The sequence below is a fragment of the Hyaena hyaena genome, unplaced genomic scaffold (assembly GCF_003009895.1).
Source record: "Hyaena hyaena isolate Hyena2069 unplaced genomic scaffold, ASM300989v1 scaffold_879, whole genome shotgun sequence".
Lineage (NCBI taxonomy): Eukaryota > Metazoa > Chordata > Mammalia > Carnivora > Hyaenidae > Hyaena > Hyaena hyaena.
Genome location: NW_024081510.1, coordinates 494,948 through 517,399, shown reverse-complemented (window position 1 = coordinate 517,399; position 22,452 = coordinate 494,948). Strand labels below are relative to the sequence as shown.

Genomic DNA, 22,452 nt, shown 5'->3' with positions numbered 1-22,452 from the left:
GTCTCATGAAGATCCGACTGCAGCACAAGCAGGGAAGTGGGAACTGGAGAGGCTCGGCCAGCCCTGCAGGGATGCTGAGAGCCAGGTGGCCCCGGGGCTGGGCTGCCCTTGCTTGGCTCAGATGGGAGCACCAATGATGTGATGTGTGAGGTGTCACATTGGTCACTGGCATCAAGGCTGGTACTGATGGAGACAGTCGCTGATGTGGCAGATTAGAATGAGCTGCAACCCCCATCTTGCAAAGTCAGCCCTGGATTCCAGACACCAAGGACTCCTGCAACAGACAGACAATGTACCGCACAGCAGCCACAGAATCCCTCCAGGACCAGCACACATGGACACAGCAGCCCCAAGGTGGCAGGGAGAGGCCACTGTGATCCCACGGACCTGCATGTCCATGCACAGAAGGACCTGCTCTGAGAAGCTTTGCCCCCAAACTCACAGAAACCAGGACCTTGCTGTCTGAAACCACTCTCTCTTGCCTGACAGAGCAAAGCCTCGTGCATCATTCTGACACAGATATGCAGCATTGGTTTCCAAACCCAGAGTGTTGGGCAGTTCCAGGGTGTCCCTGAGCTTCCCAACCCTGGATGTGTCCCCCTTGCAAAAGCCCAACCCTTGAGTGGGGGTAAACCTGTGAGTGTAATGGGGTCAGGTTACTGACCAGCTGGTTTTGAAAAAGCTGAATATCCAGGTGGGCTTGGCTCAGTCAGGTGACCCTGTACCTGGGACTAGTCCTCCTGGAGGTCACAGAGACTGGAGGAGTGTGAGAGGCCAGGAGGGCCAGGACATGAGGATCGTTCTTAGATGCTGAGAGTAGTCCCAGCCAATAGCAGTGAGACAACGGGGACCTCAGACCTAGAACCACAAGGACACAGTTCTGCCAATGATGCAGAAAATCACTGATGAGGAAACCTTGAGCAAGATTAATAGGGATTCAGACCAGCTCCTTTCCCAGTCTGGCCCCAGGATGAGGACACAGCCTGCCCACACCCTTGTTTTTGCCTGGTGAGATGCAGAGCAGAGGACCCAGCCACACTGTGCCGAGACCCCATCTACAGACTGATGTGACCCGGGAGTCTTGTGATGGGCTGGCCTTGTGCTGATTTGTTACGCGCCAACAGAAAATTCACACACCTGAGCTGAGCTTTGGTCAAGGGGTCCTTCGCAACTTGACTTTCCATGCTGATTTTCATTTATGGTTCCCACAGGCAAAGGCCATGGGGAGCAACGTTTCTCTCCAGGCTGCACTGCCCACCCCCAAGAGACCAGAACCTGCTGACTACTCCCTCCCTCCAGTCCCACCCTGCCCCACCCCCACAAAGACTGTCAGGGCCCCAGTTACTGATGGCACATGATATAGGGCTGCTTTGTCTCACAGAGGCTCTCAGGAAAACTCAGCACAGCACCAGGCCCCCCAGCTTCCTCCAGTTCTCTACAATGGTAAGCCAATGCACTCAAGGATATCTTGTTATATAAGGGTGCCCCTGGTGGTCTTATGTATTGGGCTTTATTAACAGTAGGAAGAACACTTCTAATGTCTGATCTTGACTCCTCCCATTTCTAAATCTGTCCCTTGGACACAGACACCAGTCATGGATCCTGACTCTGGTTCTGGTCTCCCTAGATAACTAATCTCAGGGTATCTGAAAGCTTTGGTGGGGAAGGCACAAACAGGGTGGACTGCCACAGGTCCCTCAGCAGGTAGAGACAGCTGCTCCTGGTCTTGCGTTTCCCTGAGTGTCAATTCCTGCCACCCAGAGTGTGGAGTGACAGTAGGCACAGTGGCTCAGAGAGCTTTGTGGGCCCTGGACCTGTTGCTCTGGGGCTCAACCTGTGCCATCTTCTTAGACTCATGGATCAAACAGACCAGGGCTGGTTCTGGCCTCCCCAGCTCATATGACTCAACAGGAAGCTTGCACCCCCAGAGGAGCACAGACCTGAAATGTCAGCCATCTCACAACAAAAGCCACCAGACACCATTACCATCTGAAGCAGAAGTAGCATGACACATTGCGTAAGGAGATGACATGGAAGATGAGCAAGAGATCAGTGCCCAGGGGTTATTAGCCCCCTCCTCATCCCCAAGGTGCAGAGGGAATGTGGCAAGGAGCTGTGTCTGTCCCCTGGGGGCAGTGATGTGGCATCTCCTTCGCCACTGGCTGGTGTATCAGCAGATCTGTACCACAGACTTCAATGTGACACCCTATCCTCATGCTGCCAAGAAAAATCCTTCACCTGAATGACAATCAATGGACAACAAAATGGCACAGACATTGAACTTATCTGACAAGGAATTAAATGAAGCCATCAGAAAAATGATTCACAGGCAATTACAAATATACTTGAAATAATGGGGGGAGGGGAAGAAATTGTCAGACAAAACATAGGAGATATAAACAAGAACCAAACAGAAATTTTAGAACTGAAAAATAAAAATATCAAAATGTGGGCTTCACAGCTGAATGGGTAGGAAGGATAAAAGACTCAGGGAATGTGAAGGCACAATGAAAACCACCCAATCTGAACATCAGAAAGAAAACAGAAAGTAAAGAGAAGAGCTCAAGGGACCGGTGGAAGACAGAAGGTCTCCTGTGTCACTAGAATCTTGGAAGGACAGGAGAAAGATGGCCAGGATGGAAAAGATTTCCCAAAGTTGGCAAAAGGTTTAAACCTAGAGAAGCTAAGAAAATTTAAGAAGCTGAGAAAACCTTGAGCAAGATTAATGGGAAGAATGCACAGCAGGACCCATCATTGTCAAATTTGAGAAAAATGAAGACAAAGAAAAAATCTTGAAAGGATCAAGAGGAAAGAGATACCTTACTGACCAGAGAAAACAATTTGAATTGTGGGGTTTTCTCATTAGAAACGATGGAAGCCAAAGGAAGTGGGGTATTTTTCAAGAGAAAGAAAAGAATTCTCAACCTCAAATTCTACGGTCAGCCAAAAAATCCTTCTGTAATGAAGAGAGACTGAAAACATTCCAGGGGGAGGAAAATAAAGAGAATGTGTCCCCAGTAGACCTGCTCTGAAATGATAGTTAAAAGAAGTTTATGAAAAAGAAAGGAAATGATGAAAGAAAGAATCAAGGAACATTATGGAAGAAGAAAGACTAAAATTGTAGGTAAATTGAATAGGATTTCCTTCCCCTCTTAAGTTTTCAAATTGTGTTTGATGGTTTAAGCAAAAATCGGGACACTGTTTTGTGTGGTTCTCAAAGTCTGTAGAAGGAAACATTTAAGATGATGATGTTATAAATGAGAGATGGCAAAAGGATGTTTTTGAACTGGTAAAATATCTGGTAAAGAGATGTAACTTTTCTACATTATACTCAAACTCCAGTAGATTGTGTGTTACATACATAAAATGTAATACCTAGACTAACCAGTAAAAAAGCTTACAAAGTCATACACTCAACAACACGGTAGAGAATATGATTTTTAAAACCCATTTTTATTTGGTTTTATTAGCAAGACTCATTTTACTCATACATGAAATAACTTTATTAAAATTATAAATTATTTCAAACACACACACACACAAACACAAAAGCACTGTAGATAAACTAAAATGGAATCCTAAAAAGTGTTCAAGTAACCCACAGGAATGTATGTAAAAGAAAATAGAGAAACAAAAGGAACAAACAGAAAACGAAAAATAAAATGTCAGGCATAGGCCACAGCAATATATCAACAATTACATTAAATATAAATAGCTTACTTTATTTGTAATAGCTAAAACAACACAAATGACCAAAATATCCCTAACTAGTGAATGGTTAATCAATCTCTAGTACACCCATTAAATGTAGTACCTACCAATACAAAAATAAAATAACTATTGATCCACTCAGCAACTTAAATTGATCTCAAGGCATTATGATGAGTGAAAAAGCCAATCTGAATAGGTCACATGGTGTATGATTTCATGTGTACAAATTTTGTGAAATGACAAAATTATAGAGATGAAAAATTGATTCCTGATGCCAGGGTAGGAATTTGAGGGCAGGGGTGGGAGACTCTATAAACAGGTAACCTGAGGGGGAGCTCTGTGGTGGTGAAAGCGGTCCATAGCTTGGTTGTGGTGGCAGTAATTACATGTAGATGACAAAATCATATCAGTGCCAATTCTCTGCTTTTGACATTGCTCTGTAATTATGTAATATATAGCCATGGGGGGAAATAAATGCAGGGTACATGGAAACTTTATGTACTATTTTCGTGGACCTAGTTATTTTTAAATAAAAAGTGTTTTTAATGGGTAAGAGATTTCAGAAGATACATCACCAAAGAGATTGCACAAAAGGCAAAGTGATCCATGAAAAGATGCTCACCAGAATTAGCCATTGGGAAATGTACATGAAGACCACAATAGGCAATCACTACATATCTCTTAAGACGGCTAAGATAAAAACAATCCCTGACAATAAAATGCAAAGTGTTAACAAGAATGTGGAGCAACTGGAACCTCTATGCTGGTGAGACATGGATGTCTCATTATATGCAAAATGGTGCAGCCGATCTGGAAAACTCCTAGATATTTATTCCTGGGAGAAACAAAACTTTTGTTCACACAAAAACCCACGTACACTAAAGTTTGTAGCAGATCCATTCATGATTGCCAAACACTGGTAAAAACCCAAATGTCCTTTAACAGGAGGATGGGTAAATGGGTCAACAAACATGGTGCCTCCTTATGTTGGAACACTCCCCAGCAACAAAAAGGAATAACTATTGATAAATTCAACAGTGAGACGAAACTCAAAGACGTTATGCTGTGCGAAAGAAGACGGTCTCAAAGAGTCACATGCCATATCATTCCATTTATACAACATTCTCAGAAGGACAACATTATTGAGAATGGAGAATACATCAGTGGTCTCCCGGGGTTGTGGACAAAAGGAGCCACATAGGGAGTTTTTGGAGGTGATAGAGTAGTTTCATAAGGTTGTAGTGGTAGTTCTACACTGTGGTAAAATTTCATGAAACCACACACACACATGCAGGACTTGCATCCAAGATGTATAAACAACTTCTACAAATAAAAAATAAGGCAAAAATATCAATGAAATAATATGAAATACTCAAACAGATACCTCAAAGTAAGAAGGTACATAAATGTCATTAGGAAAAAAGCAGATGAAAACCACATGAGCTACCACCTCACACCCACTAGCAGAACTAAAATCAACATGACACCAAGACTTTTGCTTCCATCTGACACAGAGGAATAGGGCATGGATTTGCCTTCCTATATAAAACAACAACAAAGAACAGGACAGTAATGAGAAAAATATGTGAAACGACAGAGAGTGAGGGCTAAAACATGCAGGGGAGTTATCCCTAAAAGAGGGGAAGCAAACAAGCTGAGCCCTACAATTGTCAGGCCAACTGGGGAGAGTCCCCAGTGCTAGAGGGTGGAGGACCCAGCAGGAGCCCTCAGACTTCATGGAGTTAAGGAGACACAGTTGGGAGTCTAGGAATCCAGACTGGCTGGGGCTCACAGGACAGAGCACCAGAGGTAACAGAACTCTGTGGACACTACTCCCAAGATCTGCAGAGTGCTCCCTCAAATCATGCGAGTGCTGAACAGCACATTTTACCAAATATTCAAGAAAAATACTAACAATTCTCCACAAACTTTTCTAGAACATTTAAAAGTTTATAATAGGGGCCCCTGGGTGGCTCAGTTGATTGTGTCCAGCGTCAGCTCAGGTCATGATCTCACAGTCTGTGAATTTGACTCCACATTGGGCTCTGGGCTGACAGCTTAGAGCCTGGAGCCTGCTTCAGATTCTGTGTCTCCTCTCTCTGCCCCTTCCCTTCTCATGCTCTTTCTCTGTCTCTCAAAAATAAATAAATGTTTAAAAAAATTTTTTTTAAGTTTGTAATAGTCATGAATGGTCCATGTGGCCAGAATTATCCTGATGCCAAACTCAGACAGATATTATAAGAAAAGAAAATACCAGACCAATATCCCTCATGAACACAGATGCCAAAAATCTTAACTAAGCGTTAGTGTATCCAACTGAACAATATATAAAGAGGACAGTACCTCGGGACTAAATGGGATTTATCCCAGGAATGTAAGGTTGGTTTGATATTTAAATATTAATAAAATTTGGTATTTTAACAGATCAAAATAATACAAACTATCAATTGTCTCGATAGATGCAGAAAATCAATTGACAAATTCTGATATTTGGATAAAAACTCAGCCCACTAAGAATACAAGGGAACTTCCTCAACTTGATAAAGGGCATCTATTAAAAAAAACAAAAAAAAACAAAAAAAAAACCTACCACTGACATCATACTTAAATGACACTGCATTGCTTGTATTCTAAATCAAGAACAAAACTAGGTTATTGACCCTCACCACTTTAATTCGTCACTCTCCTGGCGTTTCTAGCCAATGCAATAAGGCAAGAAAAAAAAATGAAAGATACCCAGAATTGAAAGTGAGACATAAAAGGGTCTCTATTGACAGATGACAGGATGTCTCTCTAGAAAATCCCACAGAATCTATGGGGAGAAACAAAACCACTAGAACTAGGAAGGGTAGAAGCTCAATGTACTAAAATCAGTGGTATTTCTACACAGTAGCATCAAAGAATGGAAACAGAAATGAGAAAAAATAGTTCCACTTCAAGGAGCGCCTAGCCTGTAGCCTAAGAGGAAGGAGCTGGGCTGTAGGGCAGATGGAAGATTCAGAGACAAGGGATGGTTGCTGAGTCCAGACATGGGAACACATGTTTGCTGACTCTCCTGGACCAGCTGGACTGGTGGAAAACCCTGTCCCCTAGAGCAGAAGGGAAGCTAGCCAATGGGGAAGCTGGGTGGAGAGACTTGCAGAGCAGGGAGTTTTGGGTGGAGCTTTTCAGGACGTATGTCACCATGTCCCAACTCAGCCTGAGAACAGCAGGATGGAAGGGGTGGCCAGCGGAGACCCTGGCCGGCCCTGCTCAACCCTCCTCACCCACATTGCCCAATGGAGAGGTGTGGTGGGGATGACACCCGACCTCTTCAGCCCAGGGAGGGGCAGTGGAGGGATGCATGCTTCCCCTCACTCTTGCTGATGGAACCAGGGGGTGGCACTGAGGGTGCACAGAAGGAGTGGGGGTCTTGGTGGGGAGGGAATCACAGACTGTGTGTAGGTCGTGGGCAGTACTGCAAGGGTGCCACCACCCAGACCCTGATGCTCTGAACGCCCACCCCATGGGCGTTAAACTTGACCCCTAGGGCCTGAGCTGTGACTCATGCCCTGAGGGTAGTTGTCTGGGATCAAGCAGTTTGCCTGCTGCATCCAATGCAGACCAGCCAGGGCTGTGGGCACCGGTTACCAGGAAGAGAGGGATCCGCATTTGCGGGGCTGGAATGCTGAGGGCTGAGGAGGGGCTGGGCCAGCTCCACCCACAGCTGAGCCCAGATGCCTGCAGGTGGGGGACCTGCAAGTGACCCCTGGTGGCTGGACAACACTACGGCCCTCAGCATCTCCACATGGTGGAGCTGACGGCCCAGAAGCGTGGCTGAGCAAGCCCATAGCACATTGGGCAGAAAGGCTGGGCTAAGAAGTCCTTTAGCAGGTGAGTGAGACCCCAGAGAAGTACAGACCCCTGAACAGCTGACTTGCAGTCCACATAGTGGGGATAACAGGACTCTGCCATGCTTATCTTTACCCCCACATTCTGTTTCTTTATGGATCTAAGATTCTCCAGCCCTGGATCCCTGCTTTGGGAATCATATGATGCCAAGATCTGATGGCTGCTCTCTCCAGCTGCTCTGAGCCCCCTGACTTTGTGGCTGGGTGACGCCAGCACTTTGGGAGTGAATTTGCTCCTTCACGGATAATGCACTGTGTGGCTACTTGGGGACCTAGAACTTGGTGTCCCACTTCTGTGACTTCAGGATTCCACCCTTTCCCCCCCAAATTCCCACATCATGAGGCCACTTCCGTCTGTCAGACAGTGGGCTCAAGAATAACACAAGCTTCGGTGAGCATAGGGTCAGTCACGCCAGCTGGGTGGCCATGTCCTAAGTGGAGTAGAGACAGGAGGCTGGGTGCCCACAGAGTGAGGCGCATGAGCTAGGGCTACACACCCCAAAATGTGCAGAGGGTCTGAGCTGTGGGAGACACTCACTCCCTGAGCCTTTGATGGCAGCCTTCCATGGGATGCCCAGAGGTGCAGGCTGGCAATCCCCTGCAGAAAGGCCCCGGAGGTGCCTGGAGGAGGGGTCTCGACACCCCGGGGTCCCCTGTCACTGCCCTGAGCCCAGTTCCTCCCAGGGCTCCAGTGTCGGCTGGGGCGGATCACCCACCATGGAGTATGATAACTTGAGACGGATGTCTTGGTTCTCAGAAGGTCTGCCCCAAACTCTCAGGAACCCAGGCAGAGATGAGTCCAGGGGCCATGTGTGCTCCCATGGGAACACGCCCATCTCACCCCATCCTGGCTTCTCTTGCTGCCTTGAGGCCCCAAGCCCCACCAGCAGCATTCAGATATGGAGGGCTTTACTTTTGTGGCAAATGTAATCCAAGAGACCCCTGACCTGCTCTGGGGGCACAGGGGAAGTTGACGGTAAGCTGTCCTGAGCCTCCTTGGACGTGCCTTCCCAGGGCACTGGGGGACCAGGGCCCCAGAGCATGTGGATTGTCACTGAACTCAAACAGCCTCAGGCAAATTGACTGATGTTACAGCCTAGCTTTACACAGAGAACCTTCTGGAAACCAAGAGGAGGTGACTGGGGAGGAGACGCTCTTAGAACACAACACAAGAGGGAAACTGTGGCCCAGTGGTGATGTCAGACCCTCTCCCTACCCCTGCCCCCCTTGCTGTCAGTAGAGCCCTGGTTCCCAAACTGTGTGCCAAGGCACCTTAGGGTGTCTCAGCAAATCCTGAAAGGTGCTGGGGGGGGGGGCATTTTCCATGCTCAGAGACACACTGCAGTGGCCTTGTCTGTGGGAGAGACATACACTGCCTCTGCTGGGCCCCTGGCTGCTGCTGCGATAAAGAGAAGGTGGGGGTGACATGAGGGCCCTCACTCACCCCCTCCCCACATAATTGTAGTCATGGGAGAATGAATTACAAAGTGTACTTTTTTCAAAGACCTACTGATTACTGCACTTGTTGTATGGATCAAGTCGCTTGCTAAGCCACACCACCGGGTGTCTCTCTCAGCCTGGGTTCTGTGAAAAGTGTTGAGGGGCAGAAAGTCCTTACCTGGCGAGTAGCTGTCCCTGGCTGACCTGTGGGTGGAGCGGGATTCCGGGCCCCCCCTTATCTCACAGTCACAGGCTCCAGGGCTCTAGGAAGCAAGTGAGCAGGGCTGCAGTCTGCCCATCCCCCAGGGACACAGGGGCTCACACACCACAGCGAGTTCAGTCGCTACCCTCCCACCTGGCCTCCCAGGCTCCTGGGACTGCGCCTTCTTCCCCCTGGGAGCGCACCCTGGGACCCTTTCTCGGGGTCATCCCTGAGCGGGGGTGGGGGGTGGGGGGTGGGGGAGTAGGGAATACTTTGACAGCCCTGTGGCGTTGGTTTTCCAAGGAAGCTCCCTCTGCGAGACAGCAGGGGGCGCTGCTGAGAAACAGTCCTCAGCCACAGCGGGCTCCTGGAGGCAGGGAGCCAGGTCCCCTGTGGCTCCACAGAAGCGTGGCACAGAGCAGAGACATGCCAGGCTGGACTCTACCCTCGTGCCAGACTGCAGAATTTCCCGCTGAAAGTCAGGGAGTGGGAATGAACGTCACCCCACCCCCGTGCTTCTGGGAACACCCACAACGCCCATTCTCCGTCTGCGGTGCCTCCTAGGATCCATGGAGGGCTGGTGGTCCCTGCCATCCAGACCCAGGAGGCCCTGCCAGGCCAGCCTTCCCTCCAAGGTCTCTCACGCAAAGACCGCAGTGGGGTAAGGAAGGGCTGTGGCAGCCCCCGGCCCGGGCCGCCACCATGCAGCTCAGCCAGGCTGCAGCCTTCCCAAAGGCTTGCCAAGATGCACATCCCTAGGAGGCTCCCCACTCTCTCCCCCTACACCAGAAAGGGCTGCCCAGTTCACTCTCCCCGGACCATCACCTGCATAGCTGAGGGAAGGGACCAGGGAGGGAGAAGCCAGTGGCTGAAGGAGCCCAGGGGGACCTGGCGGGTGAGGACACTGTGCCCAACAGCTCCATCCCCTTTGTGTGTGCAGAGCCAGCAGACTCTGGGGACTCCCCATAAGGGCTCTAATCCCCTGGCCCCACAGCTGAGAGGTGGAGGCGGGTCCCCCACTCCACTCCCACAGCCCAGGCCCCCGGTAATGCGATAATTGGGTGGGATTTTCACTGAGAGAGAGGGGAAGTCCAGAGGTGGGTGAGCCAGCTCCCCTCCCACCCACTCCACTTCATTCCAGAATCTTCCCTTCTTGCCTCCGCAGGTGGGGGGCTTGCGGTGACTGGAGGCGAGGGGGGGTGTGGGTAGAGGGTCTGGGCATGCTTAGACTTAACTGGAACCCAAAGGCGGTGTGCAGGAAAGTTTCCTTGAAAGAGAAGGGCTCTCCTCCATATGCGAGAAGAGACTCCTGATGTGTCACCCAGGCGACCCACCCCTGGGGCTGGCTCCCTCCCCAGATGAGAAACGGGGGGGGAGGGGCAGTATTCGGTGGGCGTGGCCTGCCTCTGGTTCTCCGTGCTGCACCTGGAGGGACTAAGGCACCCCTGCCCAGAGAAAAGGCCACAAGCCCATCCCACAGGCTCTCCATGGGGACCCCACACTGCAGGCCAGGTGTCGAGGCATGGCTAGAGAGGACTCATGGGGGCAGCAGGTGACCCACAAGAAAAGAGACATCAGAAAAGACCCCGGACTTGGGATTTCTAGCTGCAGGTTGCTCTCCTAAACTCCACAGCAGTGACATGAATTCCTGTCTTCGGGACTGACTAGTCTCCACCGGGGAGCACTTGGCAGGCACAAGTGCCTTTCACCTGTTGTCAGCTTCCCCAGGGGAAGCTGGGGACACATGGAATTGAGTCGTCTCCTCCCAAGTTCCCCGGTGTCCCTCTGGCCTACCCCGGAATATGCAAGGAGGGTGTCTGTCCGATGGGTACTGGTTAGCTGCTCCTGGAAACTTTGGATAGATCACTTTCCCTCTCTGGTCTGCCCTTCCCCCATTAGCTAAATCATAAGGCTTACCTAGGTCGTCAGAAATCCTTTGTGACAAGGACAAGGACAAGGAGCTCTGGGCCGCCCCAGAGACTGGAGTTCCCAGGGCGAGAGATGCCAGGCTGCAAGGCCCTCGCTGGGAAGCGCCCGGGGCTGGGAGTCTTCTTTCCTGGAGGGGTGCGGGAGAGAAAGTGGAGGCGTCAACACCTGCGCTCCAGACAGCCCGTGTCCCAGTGCTGACCTTCGGACAGGGGCCCGCACTCTGACTGCCCACCCAGCCACTGTCCCCAGGGCAGGCCGTCTTCATCACCGCGGGTCTCCACAGCCGAGCCGCGCGATCAGCTCGGTTCATAGCGAACCAGCGAGGAGCAGCTCCAGGGACTGGCCTCGAACGAACAGACCCCCTCCCCTGGCGAGGAGATGGAAGAAAGGGAAAGCAGACTCGCCCCTTTGAGAGCGAGAGACAGAGCGCACGACAGAGCAGGAGTAGGAGCGAGAGCCGGACCGTGCGTCTCACGGCGAGCGCAGGGCGCGCGGCGCTCCACACCACAGCTCGGCCCAAGAGTCTCGAGAAGGCGCTGCTCTGGGGTTGGGAGGGAACGTCTGGGACCACCATCCAGATCCCCGCCAGCCGCCCGACCAGCGGCCCATCTGGCACAGCGCGGCCCTGGGAGCTGGCGCACCCCGTGCACCCCGCGCGCCCCGGGGCCACGGGAGGGGCAGGCGCCGCCGCCGCCGCCCCAGCTCCAGGGCCCCGCCCGCCCCCTGCCCGCCCCGCCCTGGCCCTGGCCCTGGCCCCGGCGGGCGCCCCCCGCGGCGCTGCCCCGCCCCCGCCGGCCCGCGCCGCCCCGGGCCCCGGCCCGCCGCCCGGCCGCCGGCCCACCTGGCGCAGCGCCGCCCTCGGAGCCCGCGCACCCGCGCACACCCGCGCACCCCGCGCACCTCGCGGCCGCAGGAGGGCCCAACGCCGCCGCCCGCCAGCTCCCAGGGCCCGGCCCGCCCCGGCGCCCGTGCTCTCGGGGCGGACTCCCGGCCCTTCGCGCTCTCCCGCCCGGCGATGGCCCTGCTCGGATACTTCTTATTCCTCTACGCCCTGAAGCAGGCGCTGGGCAGCTACCCGATCTGGTGGTAAGTGAGCGGCCACAAGCCGCCGCCGTCCCCTCGGGCAGGGCCCCGCGGTGGCCCGGAGCCCGCGCCCTGCCCCTCCGGCTCCGCAGCGCGGGCGGGTTGTTTTCCTTGGCGGCCACTTTCGACCTGTTCGGGCCGGGGCTGGGACTAGGTGTCGGAGTTCCGGGGACATTGGTGTCCCGGGCCTTAGCGGAGCCCCTGGCGTCGGAAGGGGCGCAGCGGCTGGGGAGAGGCGGGAACGCTGTCTGCGCAGATGGCACCCACAGCCAGGCAGCGTGAGGCCGAAAGCAGCTGCGCGGACGAGCGGGCGCAGCGCGGGGAAGAAGGAGACGTTCCTCACGGACCCGGTCTTACACGCACGCACACCTTCAAACAAAGTCGGGGAGACAAGACCCAACAGCTTGGGGCAGCAGCGCAGTTATGTAAAGACAGCGGGACCTGCCGGGAGTGGCGGGATGGACCACTGGGGCTAGCACCAGCCCTGGCCTCTCGGGCTCTGGGTGGGAGGTAGGGGGTGCGGCCCGAGGGGCTTCTCCGTGAGCCTCCGTCTGGACCGGGAAGGAAAGAGGGGCCGCTGGGGAAGAGAGAGAAGGCTCTCGAGTGGAGCCGCACATCTGAGAGCCCTGGGGGCTGCATGGTCCACCCAGCGGAGGCACATTTCAGCGAGATCCTCCTGAATCTGACGATGGACATGCCGATGAACTAAAGGAAGGGTCCCGGGTATCCATTGCACAGATATGGCGTGTGTAGGGGGTTAGTGTTACCCTCCCTTCGGTATCTAATTTGGCAGAGCCCCCACCGGGAAGGTCACCTGCCACAGGGAAAGGAGGCAGGCAGTGTGCCGGGTTACGCTCTGAGAGCCCCAAGATTCGAGGATCACAAGTGGGGGCATGAGACCAGAAGACCCGGAGTTGTAGAGAATGCTCCCCACACCCATGCTTGCGGGCGCGCGCGCGCTCTCTCTCTCTCTCACACACACACACACACACACACACACACACACACACACACACACACACACAGGAACCTTCTACTACGGCTTGCCTGGAATTATAATAATTACGCCGAGGGGAAGGGGGGGGGACCGAGCGAGCTGAAGTACATCTAATCCGATAATAATTTTTCTCTTCGAGATGGTTCAGGAGCAGGGGAGCCCGGGTGGGGACGCGGGTCCAGGCACAGCCAGGCGGGGCGGGGCGGAAGGGGAGGCCGGGGCCAGTCCAGGGGCCTGCGAGAGGCGGCTGGGCGGCACTCGGGGACTCCCGGCGGCCCGCACCGGCGCGCGGCGCACCTGCAGCGCCCTGTGGCCTTGGAGCGTGGGCTGCGGCGACAGTGCCTGCGGCTACGGGGACACTGACGCCCGCCCCGCCGGCCGCGGGGATCCGGGGAGCACGTCCGAGAGAGCCCCGCGGCCGCCGGGTCCCGCGCAGGCTTCTAATTAGAACCCGCCACCGCCGCCGCCGCCGCGGCTGCATTCCTGGGCGCAGGAGGAAGCGCCCTTCGCCCCCGCGCAACTCCCGAAAAGAAGGGCCCGGTCACCAGCCTCCTGGCTGCCCCACACCTCGGGATCTTTGTTCTGTTGCCCCTGAGGCTACCTTGCCTTGGCCCCCTCCAACACAGGTATGCCCCTTTTTTCACCTGGGCCACATGTGTTCTATCTGAACGCACCCGCACATGCTCCCGTGCAACCCTGCGCTTCCCAGGTTAGCCGGGAGGGGCCCTTCGGTTGGGCAGTCCACCCTAGCACAAGTCTGGACCAGCCCTTGGCCCCAGAGAGAAGGGGTGCCCCCGAACCCCCGCTGTGCTCCTGGTGGGATTCTCACACTCCGGAATTCTGCTTCCTGAGGAGAAGGGTATCTGGCAGACCCAACCTCAGGGCTCCCTGGGGACAGCAGATTTACCCTCCTACGTCCCTTCTGCCCCAAGACCAGCCACGAGGGAAGGAGCCTTGTCCCCACAGGCTCCCAGGCAGAGTAGACAGGAGGGAGGGCTCCCAGAGAGAGACTCGGGGTTTTCTAGCTGGGGAAACCTTCCTGTCTTCACGCCCTGCCTGGAGGACCTTCCCTCCGGTGGCTCCTCCTCTCCCCTGCTCTCCCCTCCTCCCCCTCCCCCCCCCCTGGGGCGAGGGACCCTCTCTTTATAACTTCTCACCTTCACGCTCAGCCTCCCTAATTGGTCGTTCTGTTTCATCCTCCCTCCCCAGCGAAGCTGCCTCTCCCCTTCTCCCCATACCTTGCATATAAAAGTGAAAGTAACGGGGGCTTTCTCACCTGCCGGGACACCGAGGAAACAGCCCAAATCAGGAGTAATTAGGCTTTTGAAGTTGGTGCGGCTCCTGGTGGGAGGGTGGAGGAGCTGGCCAACGGCCTGGTGGGAATCCCAAGGGCCACCCGCTCCCCAGCGCAGGGCGGAAGCGTCCCTCACCCGGCCCTCACCCTAGGTGCCAGGGGAGGTCCCTGCAGAGCCTGACAGTCGCAGCCTCAGTCCCACGACCTGAACGCTGAGAGGGTGCCTTGTGGGCTCCTCGTGCGACCATGTGACAGGCAGGGGGCACCCAGGGAAGGGACCAGAGAGGTGACAGGGCTGCACCACTCCCCAAGCAGACAGAATCTCACAGAATTAGAATTAAGCAAACACAAGACGGCTTCAGGGTCACGGGGACGCACCGGACTTGGAGAGCACTACCAGTAGGCACCAGGGCTCTGTGCTGTGCTCTGGGCCCTTCCTCCTGTGTCCCCAGAGTCTGGCTGCCGGTATCCCGTAACCCTCTGGGCCTAACCTGGGCCCCCCACTCCCCCTCCAGGCGGTTCCGCCCCATCGCCTGCCCTCTGCCTCACTGCCCTGCAGGGACAGCCCCCGTGGCCAGCAGCTGCCTTGTGTTCACCAACACAAAGAGCCTGGCCCCTCACCTGTCTGAGTTGGACCCCGCGTTCCACAGCCTCTGTGCTGAGAGCAGATGCCAGGCTGTCCAGGACATTCCCCTGTGGGTCCGCTGGGTCAGATCCGCGGCCTGGGATGTGCTCCCGCTGCGGTGCTCCCTGGTTCTCCCCCACCAGAGCCACCTCTGTCCCTCACCGTCCCTAGCCACTGCCCCCACACATACTCACTATGGCACAGGGACCCTGCTTGCCCCCAGGAAGGCCAAGTCAGCAGCAAGTGCCCCTCCCAGAGCCTCGCCTCTGCACCGCCCTGTCCTTTGCCATCCCTCAGGGCCCCACATGGGTCTCCTCCCCGTTTGTGGGGAGCATTCTGGAGGTACCCCCGTGGCCCCGAGGGTGAGCCGCCAGGATGAAGGGTGGCCTGTGTCAGATGACTCGGCACCTAAGGGCTGACCTGCTCAGGCAACAGTGTACACACTCAAGACTTCCCGAACTGCCCTGCCTCTGGTGACTGCACCCCTGCACCCCTCCCCAGGGAGGCCCTGCGCGTCATTTCTCCAGTCTGCCTGCCGCTGTGTCTCTCTTTCTGTGTCTCTGTCTCTCCTTGTCTCTGTTTCTCTCTGTGTCTCTGTCTGTGTCTGTCTCTCCTTGTCTCTCTGTTTCCCCTTGTCTCTGTCTCTCTCTGTCTCTCTGTCTCTCCCTGTTTCTCCCTGTCTCTGTGTCTCTGTCTCTCCCTGTTTCTCCCTGTCTCTCTCTGTCTCTGTCTCCCCCTGTCTCTGTCTCTCTCTCTCTGTTTCTCTGCCTCTCTCTGCAGCCCTGAGGCTGGTGAGGACAGTAGTGAGGCCATAAGACCGGAGGAACCCAGACTCTAGGTCACCCCTCTGGTGTTGTAGGATCTCAGGGTTGGGGGAGCCCGCAGTGGTCATCGTTCTGTCAAGGGGCAATGGGAGAAATGGCCAAAGGTGAAACATGCATGGTCAGAGCCACCAGGTCCGCATCTGCCTCCCCCACCTCGGGCTCCCCAACATGGCCGCCCACACACTCCCAGCCCCGCTGTCCCTGCGTCTTTCATGCGGGCACCCTTTTTCAGAAGATTTTCTGTTTTATTTGCATAAACCTGCTAGAATCCTTTGTGGAAGGCAATACAATGGGGGAGGAGATGGAGGAAATGGTCTTAGTTAGAGAAGAGCTGTAAACCCTGTAAACCCACACTTTCCTGGGCTCCTGCACATAGATGTCCAGCCCCCAGGGGTCCAGCCATCCTCCTGCGGGCATGGCCCAGGATGGAGCGCAATGAAAGAAGCAGTCACGCTGCACGTGGCCCCCAGGCCAGGGACCGTCCTGGGACAGTTGTCCATGAAGACACACAAACAGAAGTGGAAGACAGGGGACGCTTGGGGATGTCCTGGCTGATGTGACCTGTTTGGGTTTTGTATTATGTAGTTTTCTCGTGCAGCATTTTCATGCGCTTTGTAATAACGGATTGGAAATTTGAAAAGCCCCAAAACCCAAGTTGTTAGGTCAGGCAGCATCTTCTACGTCACACGGCAGGCCTGGGTGGGCAATCTCACCCGTGGAGCAGCATCCCTCTGCAGTCAGCCCCCCAGCACTGGCCACACGCAAGAGTTTGCATCTGCCTTCCAAGCCTGGTGGAGGACTGAGAAGTCTCGGGAGGCAGATTTGGGCTCCACATGGGCTTTCTGAAGGTGACGGTCTTGCCCACACAGTGCTGGGAGGTGGTGAGCTGCCTGTCATGGGGAGCAGGAGCAGAGGCCCAGGAAGGCACCGCACCCCGGCCCCAGACACCTGACACACACACACACACACACCCAGCTCTGCAGCTGTTCAGTAAGATCCTGTCAACCCAGGAATGAATGAGTGAGCGAGTGGATGATGGATCTTTCCTGTGGAAAACAGAAGCCTCTCGGGTGGGCTCCTCCCCGGGACACCTCCTGGCTGAGTTCCCTGCTCCAGGGCCGGGTCCCCACGACAAACTGGGCAGCGCTGCCTCAGCCTCCTTCCCAGCTTTCCCAGGTGACACCCTGAAGGTGTCTCACGCTTTGGTGCCTCCACATTCCTTCCCTGATGAAACGTGCTGCAGCCGCCCAGGGAGCGGGCAAATGCATGGCCGCGGGCACAGGAGCCTCTGCCCGCCTGCCAGGACTTGCTCAAAGTATGTGTCAGTAATCCCAGCTCAGCCGGCGGAGATGGGGTGGGGGGACTACAGGCAGGGAGGGGACCCAGCACGGACCAGGGTCCTGCAGCCCCCCATGGGCCTCCCAGTGCCCAAGCTGCACATGCTCCCACAGGGGTCTTCCAGGCAGAAGGGGGCAGGAGTGTGGAAGCACGCGGGCTCTCCCCGTGGTCCTCAGCACTCGGAGGGTGCAGAGAGAAAGCAACCACAGAGGACCCTTGGCTAAGCCCTTGGCTCCTGTGGCTCCCAGAAGGCTCCATCCAGACAGGACACAGCCCTCTGTCTTCCTGGGCAGCCCTCAGGGCTCGGTGACACCTCACACATTGTCCCCAAGGTGGAGACCCATGGGACCAGCCGGCACCCTCCTGGGCAAAGCCCCAGGGTAAATTTGGGCCCCTGACCTCCTTGCTCCCCTGGGGCCTGCGTGCCACTCTGTGCCCTCGAGGACAAGAGAAGACGTGGCCAGCCTCGGTGGGGCCCAGAGAAGTTGGCTAGCAGGGCAGGGGCCACAGAACACTCCCTGGAGAAGGTTCATATGGACTGGCCATGCCACGCTCAGCGCCCCTTCTGGAGCCTCAGACAGGGTGGGCCCCCCACCTTGTTGGAGTGCTAGGGAAACTGAGGCCAGGGAGGGAAGTCGGACACCATTAAGCAAGTGAGCCACGGAGCCTGGGCCCACGTGCTGTGTCCCCATAGGCCTGGCCAAGCCCCCACACACAGAGCCCCAAAGTCTCTGCTCGCTGGCCCCAGAACACACAGGGCCACAGACGAGGACAGAGCAGAGCCCACAGCCCGTGGGCGCCCTGTGCCTGCTGAGACTTACTGCAAAAGGAAACCCAGCCAGGCTCAAAGACACCTAAGAGGCTGCCACCCCACGAGACCTGCGGACACAGTGCACAGGTGCCTCCCCCGTCTGTGGGGAGAATGGGCGCCTCCGGCCCAGTCACTTCTGCGCCCCCCACCCCCGCCACACCTTGGCGATAAAGGCCTGCAGGTGACGGCCATCAGCCCATCCCTCCACTGCGTGTTGCAGCCAGCACCTCCGCTCCACCCTGAGCAGGACGGCCTGGCACAGCGCCCGGACATCCACAGCACTGCCCTCACGGGAGGGAGAAAACCATTAGTGTTGGCGGGCGGCGGGCGCGGCTCATGTGGCCCCAGCCACAGGCTGGGACTGGAGTCCAGGGGCCGCTTTCCAGGCTACACGCATGTGCGCTCTGGGTTAAAGGTGACATCCATCCCCCGTTTTATGAGAAACAAGCTATTATTAATCTATTAGGCAATGGGAGCGTTGTGAGGACCCTGGAGGGCTCCCCCAGTGGGCCATCTTCCACGGAGGACCCGCCCAGTGAGCCATCTTCCACGGAGGGCTCCCCCAGTGGGCCATCTTCCACTGAGGACCCGCCCAGTGGGCCATCTTCCATGGAGCATTCCCCCAGTGGGCCATCTTCCACGGGGGGCCTGCCCAATGGTCCATCTTCCCCAGAGGGCCCGCCCAGTGGGCCATCTTCCCCAGAGGACTCCAGTGCCATACACATTTCCCCAGATTATGTGAGTGCCCTACAGAGGTGTCTGCCCCGCCTGAACCTGCGTCTCTGCCACACATGGTCTCAAGCTCAGGGACCTAGTCCCAGGCCTGACGGGGGGGGGGGGGGCACCTGCTCTGGACATCAGCCCCTCCACCCTGTGGATAGCCCTGCAGAAAGTCTCTCAGGGCTGGGACTCCAGGGAGAGGCTCAAAGGAGGAGGAGGACCGTGTCCCAGGGTCAGGGCACTCTGGGTTTGAGGGGCCTTCGGGGTATGGGGCGTGACATCCAGACAGGGGCAGCCAGGTGTGGGCGCCTTCTGGGATGGCTCCCTGCACTGCGGGGAAGTGCACTCATTCCTTACAGGCTGAATCACAGCACCAGGTGCAGGGTGAAGGAAGTGGGTGTAGCAAGGGCGGGGCGGCCTCCGCTCCCCCAGACCTGAGGGACCATGGCCCCTGCTGCCCATCGGGAAGGGTCGAGGCCTTGCCATGACCCAGAGAGAGGGACCAAGGCCTAAGCGAGGGATGGCAAGCTGCACACACACACCCTTCCCTGTCTGGAGCCATTTGCTCACCAGTAAAGGCTGTGAGGCTGAGGGCGAGATGAGGGACTCACTCGAAACCCAGACACCCAGCGACATCTCAGAGTGGTGCCTGAGGGTTGCAAGGCCTGGTCCATGCTGTGACCTCCCCTGGGTCCCCGCACAGTGGGGGCAGAGGCCCCAGGTTCACCTCCTTGGAGCCTGGAGCTGGGCAGCCCCTGTGCCAACATCAGGGGTGAAACCTGCATACCTGAGTGTTGGCAGGGGAAACTGAGGCACAGCAGGTCTTTGCGCAACTGGCTGGGGCAGGCGCAGGCAGCCAGTCACGTCAGCCCACTGTGACCATCCTTCAAGGGACATGGGGCTGAGCGGGGCCCTGGGGACTCATGGTGCTGGCTGCGTGATGCGACATATATCCTACTTGTCGCAGACCAGTGTTCGCAGCCCCCAGACTCATGTGTGGAGGCTTGAGCCCCACGGGGCAGTATTAGGAGGGGTGGTCCCCATGACGGTGCTCATGTCCTCATAAGGGGAAGAGCCCAGGGCTGTCTCTGCCCCTCTACATGAGGATCTTGGGGGGCCCAGGAAGGGAGTCCCCATCAGACCCCTAATGTGCTAGCATCCGTGCATTGGACGTCCCGCCTGAGCTCCATGAAGAATATGCGTGCTGTGTAAGCCACCTGGTTGGTGGCATTCACTGGGGCAGGCCACTGCCTGAGACTCTTGTCCCTAAATGCTACTCCGCAAGCTGGTGTTTAGTGCATCTTGAGGGCATCCGAGTATGTGGAGAAGGGGCCCTTGGAAGCTGTCAGCCATATTATCACACAGGTGCTGGCCGGGTGTCTCCACCTGAGCCTATTTTCCTGGTCCAGGAGGTCCTGGGGCGCCATCCCCAAGGTTGTGAGGGTCACAGGGGTCACGCACTGGGCCAGTGGAGCGCCAGTCCACACAGGTGACGTGATGGGGCTGGCAAGGCCTGTGGGGGACACAGGAAGGGGCAGGAAGGACACCCGAAGGCCAAGGTGGCGGGGCGACCAGCACCCTGCTGGGCCCTGGACTGTGTGGGGAATTGTGTCCCCTGAGTGTCAGCAGCTGGTGGGGACAGGCAGCGGACGGCCGCCCTCTGCCCCTTACCAGTGGCTAGAGTCCACGGCTTGGAATGGCACACAGCGGTGCCCAGCAGGTGGCACGTCTGGGCAGCTCACCTGGGGTCCCCACGGCGGTCTCCAGAGGCTTATTCACAGCACTAGCTCATCTGGGGAAGAGCGAGCTCCTGAGCTCACTCACTGTCAGATGTGGGTCCTTGCGCTCTGCTGGTGACTGCCGGCGGGTCATTCTCAGCTCCTGGGGGGCATCTCGGTCCAGGGACATGGACCCACACAGAGCCAGTGGCTGCTCTGGACACCCCACGTCCCCGACCTCTCCTCCTGGACGGAGGCTGTGCTTGGAAAGCCGAAGGTGACAGGTGACCTTGATTCACGTCTGTAACCATGGCCTGGCATCCACAGCAGGGTGGGGCCTCCTCAGGCCGCTCAGCATCCAGACTTGGCGGGGGCGCCTCCTTCCCAGGACGCACAGCCCCGCAGCCCCTCATGGGAGTGCAAGAGCCTTGGGGTGCAGGGCCCCTAGGACAGGGAAATGACGTGGTTTATGCACCCGCCGTGAGCAGCAGCCAGACTTGCGTCCTGTCGTGAGCAGAGGTGACAAGGGCAGGGTCTTCACCCTAGGAGCTGATGTCACCGGGAGAAAGCAGATACTGCCATCTCAGATGCCAGCAGGGCATTCATCAGCCACTGCATCAGCTTCCTGTCTTGCCCTGTTCTGCCCCTCAGTCAGTCCCATTTCTTTCCCCTCTGCTTGGCCAGCGGTAACACAGAGATCCTTCCCTTATACCCCCCTGCACAGAGATCCCACCCATACCCACCCCTGCACTCACAGTAACACAGAGATTCCACCCTTACGTCCCCCTGCTCTGACAGCAGCAAGGAGGTCCCATCCATACCCACCCCTGCACGGACAGCAGCATGGAGATCCCACCTGTACCCACCCCTGCACTGACAACAGCATGGAGGTCCCACCCATACCCACCCATGCACTGACAGCAGCTTGGAGATCCCACCCGTACCCACCCCTGCACTGACAGCAGCACGGAGGTCCCACCCATACCCACCCCTGTACTGATAGCAGTACAGAAATTCCACTCATGTTCATCCCTGCATTGACAGTACCACAGAGAACTCACCCATACCCACCCCTGCACTGACAGTAACATGGAGATCCCACCCATACCCACCCCTGCACTGACAGTAGCCCAGAGCCCCATCGTTCTGCCCTGCCCACACCCACCCCTGCACTGACAGCAGCCTGCAGAGCCCTATCTGCTGCCCCGCCCATACCTACCCCTGCACTGACAGCAGCCTGCAGAGCCCCATTTGTCTGCCCCACCCATACCCACCCCTTCACACTCATATGGCTCACACGGCGGGTGGAGAGACCACCAATGCCTTACTGTCAGCCAGTGCAGACTGACATCACCACCTTCTTGGGACGTCCTTTCTTCTGGGATATGAGTCAGGAGCTCAGGGTGCATTCGGTGCCCTTGCATTTTATATGCTCGGAGAACTTAGGGGGGACATAGGACACAAAGACAGTGGTGCCCTCTCCCCCTCAGGGCTGCCTCCAGTCCTGCCAAGGCCCTCAGACAGGCCAGTACATCACCGTCCACTGGAGGTGATGAGCCACTTCACGCCGCAGAGCCTCTCCCTGGCTTACTGTCCTGCCCCTGGCCTCACCCTGAAGGCCCCCACTTCCTCCCAGAGGGGTGTGGGTGGAAGGAGGGACTCACAGATTGTGGCTTCCTGAGTGCTGATAGATGGGGGACACCCACCTTCTCTGTAGATGAGGAATTTGGATCCCAGGGTTGTGGGGGGACAGTGCACATCCAGCGTGGGTATTCTCCCCAGCTTTATGGAGACATAACCAACAGATAACACTGAGGTTGAGATGTACGTGATGATTTGATATATGTTTATAATATGAAATGATCATCAC

General features: G+C 56.2%; 1 protein-coding gene and 1 long non-coding RNA gene across 2 annotated transcripts in view; one reads left to right on the top strand and one right to left on the bottom strand.

The window, feature by feature from the left end:
* Positions 1 to 175: 175 nt before the first annotated feature.
* LOC120222450 lies at positions 176 to 11,099 on the bottom strand. The gene is made up of 3 exons (XR_005526042.1): positions 11,038 to 11,099; positions 9,220 to 9,304; positions 176 to 274 (listed from the first exon to the last, which is right to left on the bottom strand). It is a non-coding gene; the product is annotated as an uncharacterized LOC120222450 (long non-coding RNA).
* A 1,088-nt stretch (positions 11,100 to 12,187) lies between these two features.
* WNT3A (Wnt family member 3A) overlaps positions 12,188 to 22,452 on the top strand; it is a 41,620-nt gene continuing 31,355 nt past the window's right edge. The window contains exon 1 of the mRNA XM_039220248.1: positions 12,188 to 12,258. Within this exon, the coding sequence (XP_039076179.1) occupies positions 12,188 to 12,258 (71 nt within the window). The remainder of the gene's footprint in view (positions 12,259 to 22,452) is intronic.